This window comes from Molossus molossus, unplaced genomic scaffold, assembly GCF_014108415.1.
Source record: "Molossus molossus isolate mMolMol1 unplaced genomic scaffold, mMolMol1.p scaffold_m16_p_5, whole genome shotgun sequence".
Classification (NCBI taxonomy): Eukaryota; Metazoa; Chordata; class Mammalia; order Chiroptera; family Molossidae; genus Molossus; species Molossus molossus.
Window position 1 is genome coordinate 12,060,453 of NW_023425388.1, and position 14,312 is coordinate 12,074,764.

General features: G+C 57.4%; 1 protein-coding gene across 1 annotated transcript in view; it reads left to right on the forward strand.

Annotated features, from left to right (window-relative positions):
* Nucleotides 1-14,004, forward strand: part of COL18A1 (collagen type XVIII alpha 1 chain) — a 50,210-nt gene extending 36,206 nt beyond the window's left edge. The window contains exons 26-43 of the mRNA XM_036242309.1: nucleotides 310-384; nucleotides 1,316-1,342; nucleotides 1,538-1,591; nucleotides 1,969-2,047; nucleotides 2,252-2,256; nucleotides 3,561-3,629; nucleotides 4,154-4,196; nucleotides 4,418-4,480; nucleotides 7,702-7,745; nucleotides 8,019-8,141; nucleotides 8,813-8,966; nucleotides 9,049-9,122; nucleotides 9,678-9,806; nucleotides 10,246-10,278; nucleotides 11,543-11,788; nucleotides 12,303-12,500; nucleotides 12,803-12,918; nucleotides 13,609-14,004. Of these exons, the coding sequence (XP_036098202.1) occupies nucleotides 310-384; nucleotides 1,316-1,342; nucleotides 1,538-1,591; nucleotides 1,969-2,047; nucleotides 2,252-2,256; nucleotides 3,561-3,629; nucleotides 4,154-4,196; nucleotides 4,418-4,480; nucleotides 7,702-7,745; nucleotides 8,019-8,141; nucleotides 8,813-8,966; nucleotides 9,049-9,122; nucleotides 9,678-9,806; nucleotides 10,246-10,278; nucleotides 11,543-11,788; nucleotides 12,303-12,500; nucleotides 12,803-12,918; nucleotides 13,609-13,819 (1,743 nt within the window). The 3' untranslated portion in view covers nucleotides 13,820-14,004. The remainder of the gene's footprint in view (nucleotides 1-309; nucleotides 385-1,315; nucleotides 1,343-1,537; nucleotides 1,592-1,968; nucleotides 2,048-2,251; nucleotides 2,257-3,560; nucleotides 3,630-4,153; nucleotides 4,197-4,417; nucleotides 4,481-7,701; nucleotides 7,746-8,018; nucleotides 8,142-8,812; nucleotides 8,967-9,048; nucleotides 9,123-9,677; nucleotides 9,807-10,245; nucleotides 10,279-11,542; nucleotides 11,789-12,302; nucleotides 12,501-12,802; nucleotides 12,919-13,608) is intronic.
* Nucleotides 14,005-14,312: the final 308 nt, after the last annotated feature.

Below are 14,312 nucleotides of genomic sequence, written 5' to 3' on the forward strand. Positions count from 1 at the left end.
TCTGTGACCCTGAGGGGCAGTCCTGGTTCACATAGGTGATCACTGTCTGGGTTGGGGGTACCTGGAAGCTCCCACGGCCCACCTGAAGCCTGAGACAGATTCTGACACGGGTTCTCCTCAGTCACTTCCGTGTGACCCATGGGGGACCCCCCAAGACTTCTAACCACAGAGCCCCCAGAAGGGAGGCCTGCTCATTGCGCACCTTTTCTGGGGTGCTGGCGTGGACGGCCCGGTTGGGGCCTTGCTCCCGCGGGTGCGAGGCCCGGGCTCCTGGGCTGACTTCCCTGACCACGCTGCTCGATGCTCCAGGGCGAGAAGGGGGAGCCAGGCATGGTCTTCGGTCACGACGGCAGAGTGCTGGCCCCCGCGCAGAAAGGAGCCAAGGTGAGACAACGGCCTGGCCTTGCTTCTCGCTCCCCGCACAGGCCGGGAGCAGGGTTTCCAGGGTCTTGGAGCCAGCATGGGCGGGGAGGTGGTCTTTCCAAGAGGGGCCAGCTCTTGGCCATGCACAGGAGCCTCCTGAGCAGGGTTCTGGAACTTTCCACAGCCTGGGGGCCCTTGCCCTTCCCTGCCTGTCACTCTTTCACAACCGTATTGAGAGGGTGCTGCTCACTCAGAAGGACCACTGCCCAGTGGCCCTTGGTCATCCCCTGCCCCTGTGGCCGAGCCAGCCCTGCACAGGGCCCGGAGGCACTCGTGGCCATGGCTCTGGACTCACTCCTTAACCTGGCCTTGCCTGCGGGGGGTGGAGCCAGCTTTGCCCGGTGGGAGCTGCCTCGTCCAGCTGGGTCCTGGCCCTCCTTCCGCAGGAGGCAGAGCATGGCTAGGATCAAGCATGGCCTCTTGAGGGGCCTGTGCCCTGGGCCCCTGCCCCAGCAGATGACCCTCCAGACAGGCCCTTGGGTGGGTCCTGGGGAGTAACTGGGCCCCGACTGGTATCTGTGGGTGCAGGCCTGCAGGGGGCCCTGACGCCCCCATTATTGTTGAGGATGGGCCATGGGACCTTGGATCTCAGGCCCAGAGAAAACTGCCATCCCCACCTGGCTTCGTACCTGAGGTTAGGGCCATGATGACTCTAACCAGAACACTGCAGGGCAGCTCCCCAAGCGTTAGGGTCCCCAGGGTGTGCCCCTTCCATGCGCCCTGGAACAGAAACCACTCCAGCACCTTGTCTGCGCTGTCGTTTCCTTCCCTCCTCCGGTGATCAGTGCTTCAGTGTCGCCTGGTGGGCATCCAGATGGGCATGGGGACCCCTTGCGGGCTGACTCGGGGAATGGCCTGCGGTCACCTAACAGTGCTTCTGGTTTCTGTGCAGGGAGAGCCCGGCTTCCGAGGACCTCCGGTGAGTAGGCCCGTACTTCCCAACATGCCTGTGTGTGTGCTGTGCTCTGAAAACCCCGGTCGCCTCCTGCTACTGAGAAGTATGAGCGGCCGGTTTACATCCCAGCTCACGTTTAAAGCTCAGGACAGGTGCTGGCGTGAGACCGCAGTGTGGTCTGTGTCTGCTCTCCTGAAACGTGGCTCATCCTCTCCGCAGGGTCCATACGGACGGCCCGGGCACAAGGGAGAGATTGGCTTCCCTGGACGACCAGTAAGGATCCATTATCTCTTGCTGTGTGTGTGTGGTCGGGGAGGGAGCGGGGGGCACCAGGCAGAGAGCAGCCCAAGCCCACAGGGGCCACAGACCTCCCCTGCCTCCTAGCTAGGGTGGCCCTGCCTGAACACAGCTGTCTTTGGGACAGGGCGAGGAGTCCTGGCCCTGCTCACGGGCAGCTCAGATGCCGGAGGGGCCAACACCTCTAGAAGGCCCTGGGTGGGGACGGGAGCTTCGGGGCCCCAGCCCCCCAGGGCCTACGGGCTGGGGAGGTGTGAGGCTAGAGGTGGGCTGGGTCTGCTTGGGGACTGAGATGGTGACTGAGGCCGTGGTCTTGGTCAGCCCCCAGCAGTTCTCCCCACCACTCTTCCCAGGGTCGTCCCGGGATGAACGGAGTCAAAGGGGAGAAAGGGGAGCCAGGAGATGTCAGCATCGGATTTGGTGCAAGGGTGAGTGTCCTGCAAGGCCTGGACCGGGCACAGCCGAGACACCCAGCACCTGGAATGGCCTGTCCGGAACAGCCTTCGGTCCCAGGCTCATCTTCAGGAGGCGGCCCTGTGGTGTGACCACTCTGTGTCAGTCCTCTCTCACCCCCGCCCCTGCCATGCACACAGGTAGACAACATACACGTCCACATGTGCACGTATGCACACACAGAGCCAGTGCACCGGGAACAGGAACCCTTTCTTGGAAGGACATCCAGGTTGGCGTGGGTTCTGAGCTGCAGGGTTCTCGTCACCCAGTGCCGCATTATAATTTGCAGTAACTGTCATCTTTTGAGCCCAGGGATTTATTTTAGTAATGTCAGCAGGGTAAGGCTTTTGTAGCCATTCTACCTGAGCCTCGGGGCTTGCTTCTGACATGTGGGCACCCAGTGCCCCTCCTGCCACACTCTTGTATTCTCTCTGGAAGCCCAGCTCCACTCCGAATCTCAGCCCAGAGCCCCTCCCGCCCCTCTCTGGTCCCTGGTCCCTGTCCCGAGCTCCTGTGACCCAGCCTGGCAGAGATAGTGGGCCTGAGCTCAGTGTTCCAGGCAGTCTGCTCTTGTGAGCTTTTCCGTGTTACTGGTTCTTCGTGGAGGCTTCCTTCTCTCTTGTGGCCTAAAACTGGGCTGTTGTGAAAAATCGGGACAGGAGGCAACATTTGTCAGGGTTCTGACACAGTGATGGAACAACGGGTCACATTTGTAAATGAGAAAGAGAGGCTCTTGTATTCTTTTCATGCTGGTGAGTTTTTTTGTTTGTTTGTTTGTTTGGTTTTAATATATCTTTATTGATTTTTGAGGGAGAGGGAGAGGGGGAGAGAGAGAGATAGAAACAGCAATGAGGGAGAAGCATCAACATTGATTGGCTGCCTCCTGCACGACCCCCACCAGGGATTGATCCTGCAACCCAGCATGTGCCCTGACTGGGAATTGAACCAGGACCTCTCAGTCCATGGGACGACGCTCAGTCCACTGAACCATGCCAGCTGGGCCACGCTGTTGAGTTTTAAAGGTGGATATGGCCCTGGCCGGCTTGGCTCAGCGGTTAGAGCGTCGGCCTGTGGTCCAGAGAGACCCGGGTTCGGTTCCCGCTAAGGGCATGTACCTCGGTTGTGGTTTGTCCCCAGCCCTGGCTGGTCATGCGGGTGGCAGCCACTCGATGTGTCCCTTTCACGTCGATGTTTTTCTCTCTCTCTCTCCTTCCCACTCTATCTGAACAAAAAATGGAAAAATGTCTTAGGGTGAGGATAAAAAATAAAAAAATAAATAAAATAAATGAAGGTGGGTATGAATGGCAGGTCAGGCACGCCCCTCCTCCAGCTCTGCTTTCAGTCTCTCCTTCCTTGGCCACACCCAGACAGCGGCTTGGGGAGTGGCCATTGTGACTTTCAGAAATGCTGCTGCCCACATGGCCACCCTGGCCAGTGTCAGTGGCCTTGCTGTGAACATGACTGACCAAAGCTTTCGGTTTCCCTCACACAGGGTCTGCCTGGCCCCCCAGGGCCTCCAGGGCCCCCAGGCCTTCCCGGGATCCCTGTCTATGACAGCAACGTAAGTTGCCTGGCACCCATTTTCCCTTCCTCAGTCCCTAGACAGAGTCCTTGGTCGCTGCTGCCTTCCCACCACTGACCCCCACCGGCCTCTGGGAGGGCAGCCCAAGCCACCCCCTCTGTGGAGGGGAGATGGGGTACTTCTGAAAAGGGGCGGGCCTGCCTCGGGGGCCACAGTCGATTAGAAGACAAGTCCCCGAGGGAAGTGCAGGCGGAGAGGCAGGGAGAGCTCTCTGCATCCGGGCACCTGAGCGCCGAGCCCCAGGGTCCTTGGGAGGGTGGACATCCCCATTTCATGAGGCTCAGAGACGAGAACTATGATCAGGGCTTTCGATTCCAGACTCCGTGGCCTTTCCCTTTCCCTCCCTGCACCCCTGTGTCGGTCTCGGGTGGCTGAGGGGTGGAGGGTGCCATGTGGCCTTGAAGAGGGTGCTGGGGCTTCTGGCTCAGAGACCCCTGGGTGTGAGGTGGCCTTAGTTTCCAGAGTGTCTCCCTCAATGGCCACCTTTGGCGCATTCTTTGCAGGCATTTGCGGAGTCTGGCCCTGCTGGACCTCCCGGACTGCCAGGTGAGGGCTCCTGGGGCCCCGGGAGGGCTGGGGTGGGCAGCCCTTCGTGTGCTGGATGCTCCGGGACTCGGCGCTCCCTGCTCCTCTGGCTCTGGGGGACCTAACTGGATGGGAGTGGACACAGTGGACACCCACTTGCTGTCTACAATTTAGATTTGGCTCTGGGGGGCATGTTTCTCTCACACATTCAATAATGGGCACTGGGGTCTCTGTCCCTGCAGGACACCACGGGCCTCCTGGACCAAAGGGTGACAAAGGAGATGTGGGCCCGCCTGGATCACCAGGTGAGAGTGCTCCGGGTGGACCTGGGCTGGGGGGCGGCACTTGAGGTTACCTGTCCTGCCCTCTGGAAGAAGGAAGCCCCTTCCAGGCTCCTAGGACCTGACAGGACTGTGGAGCTGGGGCTGGATCGAGGACACCTGGTTGGCCCCATAGCCCCACCCCACCCCACCCCACCCAGCACCCAGGGGGCAGCAAGGACAGTGGGGCCAAGGCAATGCCAGGCAGGGTGTCCCTTCATCCCACCTGCTGAGGAGCAGGGCTGGCTGGGCCCAGTGTGTGCCTCCCAGAGAAGATCCGGCACCTCTGGTCGGGATGGTGAAGGGCCTTGTGGGGAGAAGGGAATGATGCGGCTGAGACACGGTATAAAGCACAGTGGAACCACGCGGCCTCATTCGACAGCACAGCGGAGTCCAAGGCTCTGAGACCCAGCCCTGCTCAGGAGGCGGCGAAGGCCTCGTGCATGGGAGACTAAGTGTTAGAAGTGCCCCATCGCCTCAGGGATGAGCCATGAGTGGAAGAGGGACGTGTAGCTAATGACCAGCGGAAAGGAAAAACAACATGGAAAACTTGATCCAAAGACAGAGAGAAAAAGGAGCACAGAGCAGGTAGAACAAATAGAAAACAGGGAGCAAAATAGTTCCTTTAACCCCAACTTTATCTGTAAGTGCAATAGGTCAGATACTCATGTTAAAGCACAAAATCCTCAGTGGCTAAAAACAAAACTGTACGCGGCTTACAAGAAACACCCCCTAAAAGCGAGGCCATGAGAGCACATGTGTGTGCACGTGTGAGAAAGCAGACCAGTGCGTCTAAAGGCAGAGGCGTTGCCAGAAATAAAACACTCATAATGGTAAAAGAAAACCCACCAAACAAAAGAAAACACAGCAAGTCCAAATCTCTCTGCACCTAACAACATAGCTTCAAGATATAAAAAGCAAAAATCAACAGAACTAAAAGGAAAAACACAAAAACGAATATCACGGGACATCTTAACCCGGCTCTCAGTAAGTGATGGGACCCGCAGAGAAAGGACAGGTCAGTCAATAGATGGAGGATCTGAATAGGTGACGACCTGAACCCCGGATCCTGACACCAACACGGAAGACAGCCTGTCCACCACAGGGGCCCACACCAGGCGAAAGCAAGTCTGCAAGTTGAGAGAAGGTGACAACGTGCAGAGTCTGTTCTCTGACAGCAATGGAGCAAGCAGGAGATTGTCACTGAGGTTGAAGCTGGAAAAGAACCCAGATATGGAGAAACCACAATAGCAGCCCTCACTGTGTGCCCTCCATGGACCTGGAACAGCAAGATCCCCATGTGATAAGAAGGACCTGGGACAGGAAGCCTGGTGGTGACAACATGTGAGCTGGGCCGCCTTAGGCACAGTTTCCCGTAATAGCCCAGAGCTGGGTCTCCCACCAGGCAGTGTGTTACCCCCGCCCTCCCAGGTCCCACAGTGTACACAGCAGGGCTCATGTCACCCCAGTGGTCCCGCCTGCCAGCTTTATCAGGTTTCCAGGGGAAAGGTCATGGGAGAAAGTTAACTCAGGTCACTTCCCCGCCTGGAAGGAGAAATGGTTTTGTTCACTATTTATAAAATCACAGCTTTAAATTATACACATTTCTTTTTTTTTAATATGTTTTTATTGGTTGTTTTTTTTTAGAGAGAGGAAGGGAGAGAGATACAAACATCTACGTGAGAGAGAAACATCAATCAGCTGCCTCCTGCACGTCCCCTACTTGGGATGGAGCCCGCAACCTGGGCATGTGCCCTGGCCAGGAACTGAACAGGGACCTCTTAGTCCATGGGACAACGTTCCATCCACTGAGCCACACTGGCTGGGCCAGTTATACACATTTATAAGCATCCAGCTCAAGAAGCTAGAAAACAAATAACAAATTAAACTTGAAGCAAATAGATGGGAAGAAATAGTAAAGATCAGAAGTGAGTAAAAATGTATATATAATAGGAAGCATCAAGAAAGTCAAAACATCCCTGGCCAGTTTGGCTCAGTCGTTAGAACGTCGGCCCGCAGACCAATGAATCGAGGGTTGGATTCCAGTCAAGGGCACGTACCTCGGTTGTGGTTCCTCCCTGGCCCTGGGTGGGTCATGCGGGATGCAATCAATCTCTCTCTCTCTCTCTCTCTCTCTCTCTCCTTCTTTCTTTCTCTCCCTCCCTCCCACTCTATCTGATGATGATTAGAAGAATATTCTCGGGTGAGGATTTAAAAAAAAAATAAAAAGTCAAAACAGCAAGTTAGTTATTTGAAAAGACTAATAATACTCACGTGCCCCTCGCATGACGGACAAAGGAGAGAGGTGCGGCATCACGTGGGGAAGGCGCTACTCTGATCTGGTGGAATGTCCACGAGAACTGACACCCACCGTCCTCACTGCGGTTGTGGGGCTCCAGAGTCGGGGCCCCGGTGGGATCTCTCGTCCTCACTGCAGGTGCAGGTGCAGGCTGGGAGAAAGGCAGGGAAGGAATACATGGTGTACATTTTTGGAACGGAGAAGTACACCTGCCATTTTCATAGATAACATGTTTTTGATCGTCAACAACCCAAAGGAGCTACAGATAAACGGTTAGAATTAATAAGTAAATTCATCAAGGTCGCAAGGGCAATTTACAAAAGAAACGACCAGTCATAAACAAACTGAAGTTTTAGAAAGACACCCTTTAGAAAGATACCAGATTGGTCATTGTCAGAGGCAGGGGTGAGAGGAGGGAGAACTGGGTTAGGGAAGTTAAAAGGTACAAACTCCCAGTTATAAGGTAAGTCCTGGAGTTGTGATTAACACTGCTCTGTGGTATATCTGAAAGTTGCTAAGAGAGTAGATCGTAGATCCCACAAATTCTCATCACAAGGAAAAACTTTTTTGTACCCATATGGGGTCATAGATGTTAAGTAAACTTAATGTGGCGATCATTTCACGACACACGTAAGTCAAGTCATTTTGCTGACACCTTAAACTCATACATTATGTCAGTTATATCAATAAAACTGAAAGGGAAAAAAAGGCGCCATTAATAAAAGCATCCAAAAAGCAATCAGGTAACTGGGAATAAATGTAACAAAATGGGCAGAGAATCTACGCGGAAATAAAGAAATTTCATGGGAGGAAATGGAAGACGCAGAGAGGTGCGTGTGGGGCGTGGGGTGTAAATGAAAGATGCATGGACTTCTCACCAAGGCCCCGTCCAAAATCTCTCCTGCAGGGCAGTTCCCATTCGACTTCCTCCACCTAGAGACTGAGCTGAAGGTGGGTGACCCCCTTATCCCTTCGCTGAGCCTCCTCAGACCACAGCCCTGCCAAGCACTTCCCTCGGCCCAGTCCACGTGGGCACTGGCTGTTCCTGGCTGGGTTTTGTGGGGACTCATTCAGATACAACAGAAGGCCTGCAAGGCCTGGGCTTCAGATGTTCCCAGCTGCTTCACCCTGCCCACCTCCAGGCTGGTGGGGGTCAGCACCCGCCCCTCCCCATACCAGCAATGAGAGCTGGCCTGTATCTCAAGCAAGCATTTCTGTCCACAGGGGGAGAAGGGTGACCGAGGGGACACCGGACAGAAAGGAGAAAGGGGCGAGCCTGGGGGTGGCGGATTCTTTGGCTCGAGTGTGCCTGGACCCCCCGGCCCACCAGGCTACCCTGGGATTCCGGTAAGTCTTGGCTTCAGGCCAACCTGTAGGTGCTCACTCACAGACCCAGGCCTGGGTCAGAGTCTGTGTTCCCAGAGGTCCCTGGGCCAGGAGCTGAGGGCAGGGCCAGCCTGGCCATGATCACCCAATGAGCAGGCTGTACCCTGCAAGCTGGGCCCCAAACACTCCTATCCTGCTTCTGCCCCTGTGGGGGCACGTGGCAGATCCGGTGGGTGCAGTTGCTGCCCTTCCCCCAGGGTGGGCACACTGACCTGGTGGTGTCTCCAGCTGGGGAGGAGGGTGGACAGGATGGAGCCCTCACCCAGTACTTGTGATTGATCTGCTGGCGCTGTTCCTCCTTATCAGGACCCCACCAAGGCCCCTCAGAGTGCCATCTGCTCAAAAGATGCCAGGGAACAGTGAGCCCAGCTTCTGCCTGGGGGATGGAGGGAGACTAAGGGCCCTCAGGGGCCACATCTCTGTTCAGGGGCTGCTCTGGTCCACACGCTGGAATCAAACCCAGCAAAAGGAACATGGGGTGGGGGCGGGCAGATCTCCCAGGCCCTGCGGTGTGGGCAGAGGCCATGCTTCCTGCAGAGGTTCTTCTCAGATGCAGCCCAGCCCCTCAAACGTAAGTGTCCTTGGCCTGGGGACTTAGCTGACGATACCACATGCCTTGTTGTCCATCCTAGGGTCCCAAAGGAGAGAGCATCAGGGGCCAGCCTGGCCCACCTGGACCTCAGGGACCCCCCGGCATTGGCTACGAAGGGCGCCAGGGGCCTCCAGGGCCCCCCGGGCCCCCAGGACCCCCAGGGCCCCCTTCCTTTCCTGGCCCTTACAGGCAGAGTAAGTCAGGTGGGGAGTGGGTCTGGGCTCCAGCCTCACAGCCGAGGCTGGCAGGTTCCCACCTCTGGTGTCTCCCTTGTAGCTATCAGCGTTCCTGGGCCCCCAGGCCCACCTGGGCCCCCAGGACCCCCTGGAACCATGGGCACCTCCTCAGGGGTAAGCATCCCCCTGACCCTGACTGCCTGGTCGCCTGCCCGGCCACCCTTCCCTTTGGAGGCCTGTGGGTGGGGCTGCTTCAGAGGAGTCCTGGGTAAACCCCGCAGGGACTCTACAGGGACCCTGGTGCTGAGGCTGGCTTTGCCCTGGGCATACACTGAAATGTGATTTCTGAAGCAGAAGTGGGGCTCCCAGGGTCATGACCAAGATGGGCAGGGGGAAGAGGACAGCCACGGAGGAGGTCCTAGTGGGCGGGTCCATGTGCAGAGGCCCAGGGACTAGCAGCACTCATGGATGACGGGAGAGTTCATGCCACATGCCCCTCCCCCTCCTTCCTGAGGGCAGCCTCGTCCACCCGGCCTTCACAGGGTGTTCTCAGGGGCCAGCCTGACGAGAAGGTGCCCCGCTAAATCTGGTGTCCCCACCCCAGCACCCTGAAATGTCCAAATGCAGTCCCCTGACCGCCACACCCTGTCCAGGACTATGTTGCATCCCTGTCCCACCCCTTGCCCCGTGAGCCTGATGCCGTCTCAGTACGCAGTGGGACCCCAACAGGTGAGGATCTGGCCCACGTACCAGACCATGCTGGACAAGGTGCCAGAGGTGCCCGAGGGCTGGCTCATCTTCGTGGCGGAGAGGGAGGAGCTGTACGTCCGCGTCCGAAATGGGTTCCGGAAGGTCCTGGTGAGTTCTCTGGGTGGCCTTTCCCTGTCCCTTCTACCTTCATCAGGGTAGGACATGGGAGAAGATGTAGGATGCATGGAGGAAGGCCCCAGGCCCCTGGGCAGGGAGCACAGGGACCTAGGCCACTGCTGGCCCCCACAGCAAGCCCCCTCTGCCACGGTCAGGACCTTCAGGACCTTCCTTCAGGGACTAGTGACAGCCAATGCTCCTCACAATATATATATTTTTTTTAATTAGTAGAATTTTTTTAAGGAGTTTTAGGTTTACAGAGACCTAGCCCTCACACTTTTTAACGTGCGTGGAGGTATTAAATGTGTAGTGTGCCAGGCAACGGGCAGGCCCGGGATGCAGCCATGCGGGTTTCCATGGGCAGGATTGCCAGCTGTGGGTGCTGGTCAGTCAGGTCCTCGGAGTAACTGACCCCCGTGTTTTCTTCCAGCTGGAGGCCCGGATACCACTTCCGCACGGGACGGTAAGGAGCTGTTCTTCCCCAGCTGTCAGTTTAGGGGTGCACGTCTTCGAGCCTGGTGGATGGCCAGGACGTATGGGGCATGCAATAGTGGTCTGTGTGCTGCCTCGTGTTTCTGGAACAACACTTGGTGCTTTAGGACCCTGGGGCCACCCCTGCTGGGGAGATGGGGTGCACAGACCATCAGAGGGCCTCCCTTCAGTCTACGCCCATCGTCTTCCCCAGGCTCCTGGGGCCAAAATCCACTCTTCATTTGAGCCTTGGTCATCCCTGATACAGCGTGCAGGGCACCGTAACAAACCCTTCTAGGGTGGACAGGGGGTGGATGGAGGGGGGAACAGGAGAGGGAGATGGGTGGATGAATGGACTGAAATAAGTGCTTGAGTTTACTTCCCAGAGCTGTAGTCTCCTTTTAAAAATCATGTTTTCTCAAATGGCTCAGCCCAAGGACCGGCAAGTCCATTTTTTCATTCATTCATTCATTCATTCATTCAGCACATAATCATGGGTCTTTCCCATATGCGGGCAGTTTTAGGCATGGGGTACGCGAAACCGGCAAGGTCACTGCCCCTGCAGCTGACATTGTACTATATGAAGCATAATGTATGATTATACAAATGTGCAAATATATAAGTTAATTATGTGAACTATAATTATAAATTATCAACAGATCCTAATTACTTAATAATAGGTATACAGAGGTAGCAGTAATAAATGGTATGATGTGTGCTGAGGTTTTCAGTGCTGCAGGAAAAAAGAACTGGGAAGCAGGTGGGAGGCCCAGGGACTGGGGTTCGGGTGGAGGTCACCTTGTTTCTGTGGTGGGGATGGAGCAAAGGCGTGAGGAGCTGAGAACGGGCCCGCTGGCGTCACGGCCTGGTGTCTGAGCTACCGTGAGGAAGGCGGCCTCGAGACCAGGATGTGGTCACCTACGGGCATCCCAGGCCACAGCAAGGAAGTGGCTTGACTGTGCTAGAACCAGCTGGTGTGTGAGCAGAAAGCCATCAACTTGATTTAGGATGGCTGGGCTCCCCGACCCTGGCTTCTGCCTGACACTACTGGTACCCCAGCTCACCACTCCAGTCCAGCTCACTCGCAACCAAGAGCACACGTTGGGATGCAGATGTACGGGGTGCTTTGGGATGGGCAGCCAGGAACCTGGGCCCAGGCAGGAGAGCAGAGCCTGAGGGGCACCATAGGAACTCCCTGAGGGGCTGACGGGTGTGGGAGCCCTCGCCCCATGTACTGTACGCCCCTCGACCTACAGGACAATGAAGTGGCCGCCTTGCAGCCCCCCCTGGTGCAATTGCACGAAGGTAACCCGCACCCCCGGTGGGAACGTCCCCCCTCCACGGCACGACCCTGGAGGGCAGATGACATCCTGGCCAGGCCCCCACGCTTGCTGGACCCCCAGCCCTACCCCGGAGTCCCGCACCATGGCTCCTATGTACACCCCCGGCCAGCCCGCCCCACTGGCATTCCCGCCCACACCCACCACGACTTCCAGCCGGCGGTGAGTAACCCTGGGGGCACGTGCCCACCAGCCTGAACTCCCAGGGAGGGTTCTCCAGGTCTGTGACTGCCCTCTGGTGACCGTCTCCAAAGCCATTCCTTGCTTATGTCCTGGAGAAGCTGGACTGATGCATATGACAGCACTGGGGACGGGTCCCACGGCCTCTTTTCCACAGAGGTGGCCGGTGAGGCCTGAGGACAGGGACTTGCTTAGGAGGTAGATGGAGGAGGCTGGCTGCTTCAAGTTGACTACCAGCTGTTCCCAGCCTGGGCATTGCTTTCTGGGCCCCCAGCACACCAAACATCTCAGCTGTCCTGGGCTGAGGGGCCCCAGGCTATTCTCCAGGACCCTAGTGGGTGCACTCAGCTCTCCCAGGCCCTACCTGTGCTCAGCCTCACCTCTACTGTCTATGCAGGGCTGGGGTGGGAGAGAGGGCAGGTGAGGGAGGGGGCGCCCAGGACTGCTACCTGATGTCACCAGCAGCTGACTGTAATTGACCGCTGCTCTCTTGCAGCTGCACCTGGTCGCACTCAATGGGCCACAGCCTGGTGGCCTGCGTGGCATCCGTGGCGCTGACCTCCAGTGCTTTCAGCAGGCACGTGCGGCAGGGCTAGCGGGCACCTTCCGTGCCTTCCTGTCGTCGCGCCTTCAGGACCTCTACAGCATTGTGCGTCGTGCCGACCGTGCCACCGTGCCCATCGTCAACCTCAGGGTGGGTGCACTGCCCTGTGCATGGGGCTCCCAGAGCTGGGGCGAGGGACTTGGAAATAGGGGGCACCGGGCCTGTTATGCCTCTGAGAACCCAGCAAGGCCCCTGTACCACAGTGCCCTTCACATGGCTTTATTTCGTGGCTCTTTACCACTGCTTTCCGGATGGCGGGGCGCCAGGCAGTGGACTCGCCCTAGACCCGGGGTCCAGGCTGGGGAAGGTGCATGGTTTGCTAAGGCACCCGGCCCCTGGTCCTCTCAGGGGGTGACCAGAGGTAGGAAAACTGGCCCCACTTCCCTCTGCAGGATGAAGAGCTGTTTCCCAGCTGGGAGGCCTTGTTCTCCGGCTCACAGGGCCAGCTGAAGCCCGGGGCCCGCATCTTCTCCTTTGACGGCAGAGACGTGATGCAGCACCCAGCCTGGTAGGTGCCCCGTGTGAGTGCAGCAGTGGGGGAGGAGAGGGGAGGATTCCGAATCTTGACTCTAGTGCAGGCCTTGGCTCTGCACCTAATTCATGCTCACTGTTTAAAACTCAAAACATCCAGAAGAGCACCGATACAAAGAATTCTTTGCATGTTGTACGAAACACCCTCACCAGCCTGCTCCCTGGGCAGGCACCCCACTGCTCCTGTCTGGGAGACCAGACGATGGTGGGTGCCCCGGGGGCCTGCCAGGATTGCCCAGCTCTGTCATGTAGACATCACAGCGAGTGGTTTCTCCTGTAAACTCCCTAAAGTGGAATTTCCCAGTTGGAGGATGTGTGCACGTCAAACACTGGTGCAAGTTGTCAGACTGCCTCACACCCATCATCCCTCTGCCGGCACGGTACGAGGGTACCTATTCCCCCAGTTCATGCTCTTAAAAGGTGGCTCGTGTGTCAGACAAGTGTGTGCCCCACCCTCACTGAGAAGCACCCTGCTCCCCATGCTGTGCCCCCAGAACAGTGGCAGCATGGGGTGCTATCTAAGGGTAGCACCTTGGTGACGAGTGATGGCCCGAGTCCCTGCCACCTGCACATCCAGCCGCAGCCTCCACCCTTTTCTGCCCGGGAGTGGCTTCCGTCTGGGGAGGAGCAGCGCCCAGGTGAGACTGACAACCCATGTGTCCTACAGGCCACAGAAGAGCGTGTGGCACGGCTCAGACCCCAGCGGACGCCGGTTGACCGAGAGCTACTGTGAGACATGGCGGACTGAGGCCGTGACAGTCACGGGCCAGGCCTCCTCATTGCTGACGGGCAGGCTGCTGGAGCAGAAAGCTGCGAGCTGCCACAATGCCTTCATTGTCCTCTGCATTGAGAACAGTTTCATGACCTCCTCCAAGTAGGGCTTCTGCCAGCTTGCACGATGTATGGACAGCCAGCCAGAGAGGAGGCCAGGTGGCAGGGGCAGTGGAGAAGCCCCCGTGCTGGGCCAGGAGCTGCAGCTGGCACCCCGGATGCGACCTAGCTGGGACACTTTCCTGTGTGGTTCACATTTCATGTAATCCTCCAGAAATAAAAGAAAGCCAAAGAGTGTATTTTTTAAAAAGTTTAAAACAGAAAGCCTGGCGTCAGCTCCTTCTCCTGCCCCCCCGCCCCCAAGCCTCGGCTGCCTTGATCTGGTCTTGCAGAGCCCTATTCTCGGATCGGAGCAGGGGGGACCCCTGGCTGTTCTCTAGGGGGTGTGTGCCCCAGGATTTCAGGTGCTGACTCAGTTTTCTGTCTGGAATCTGCTTTGAGACCAGCCACAGCCTCCCTCCTCCCCTCTCTACCTGGCCCAGTGGCAGTAAAGGGCCCTCCCTCCCCAGGCGGCCAGCAGTCAGGACGACTCGGGCCTTG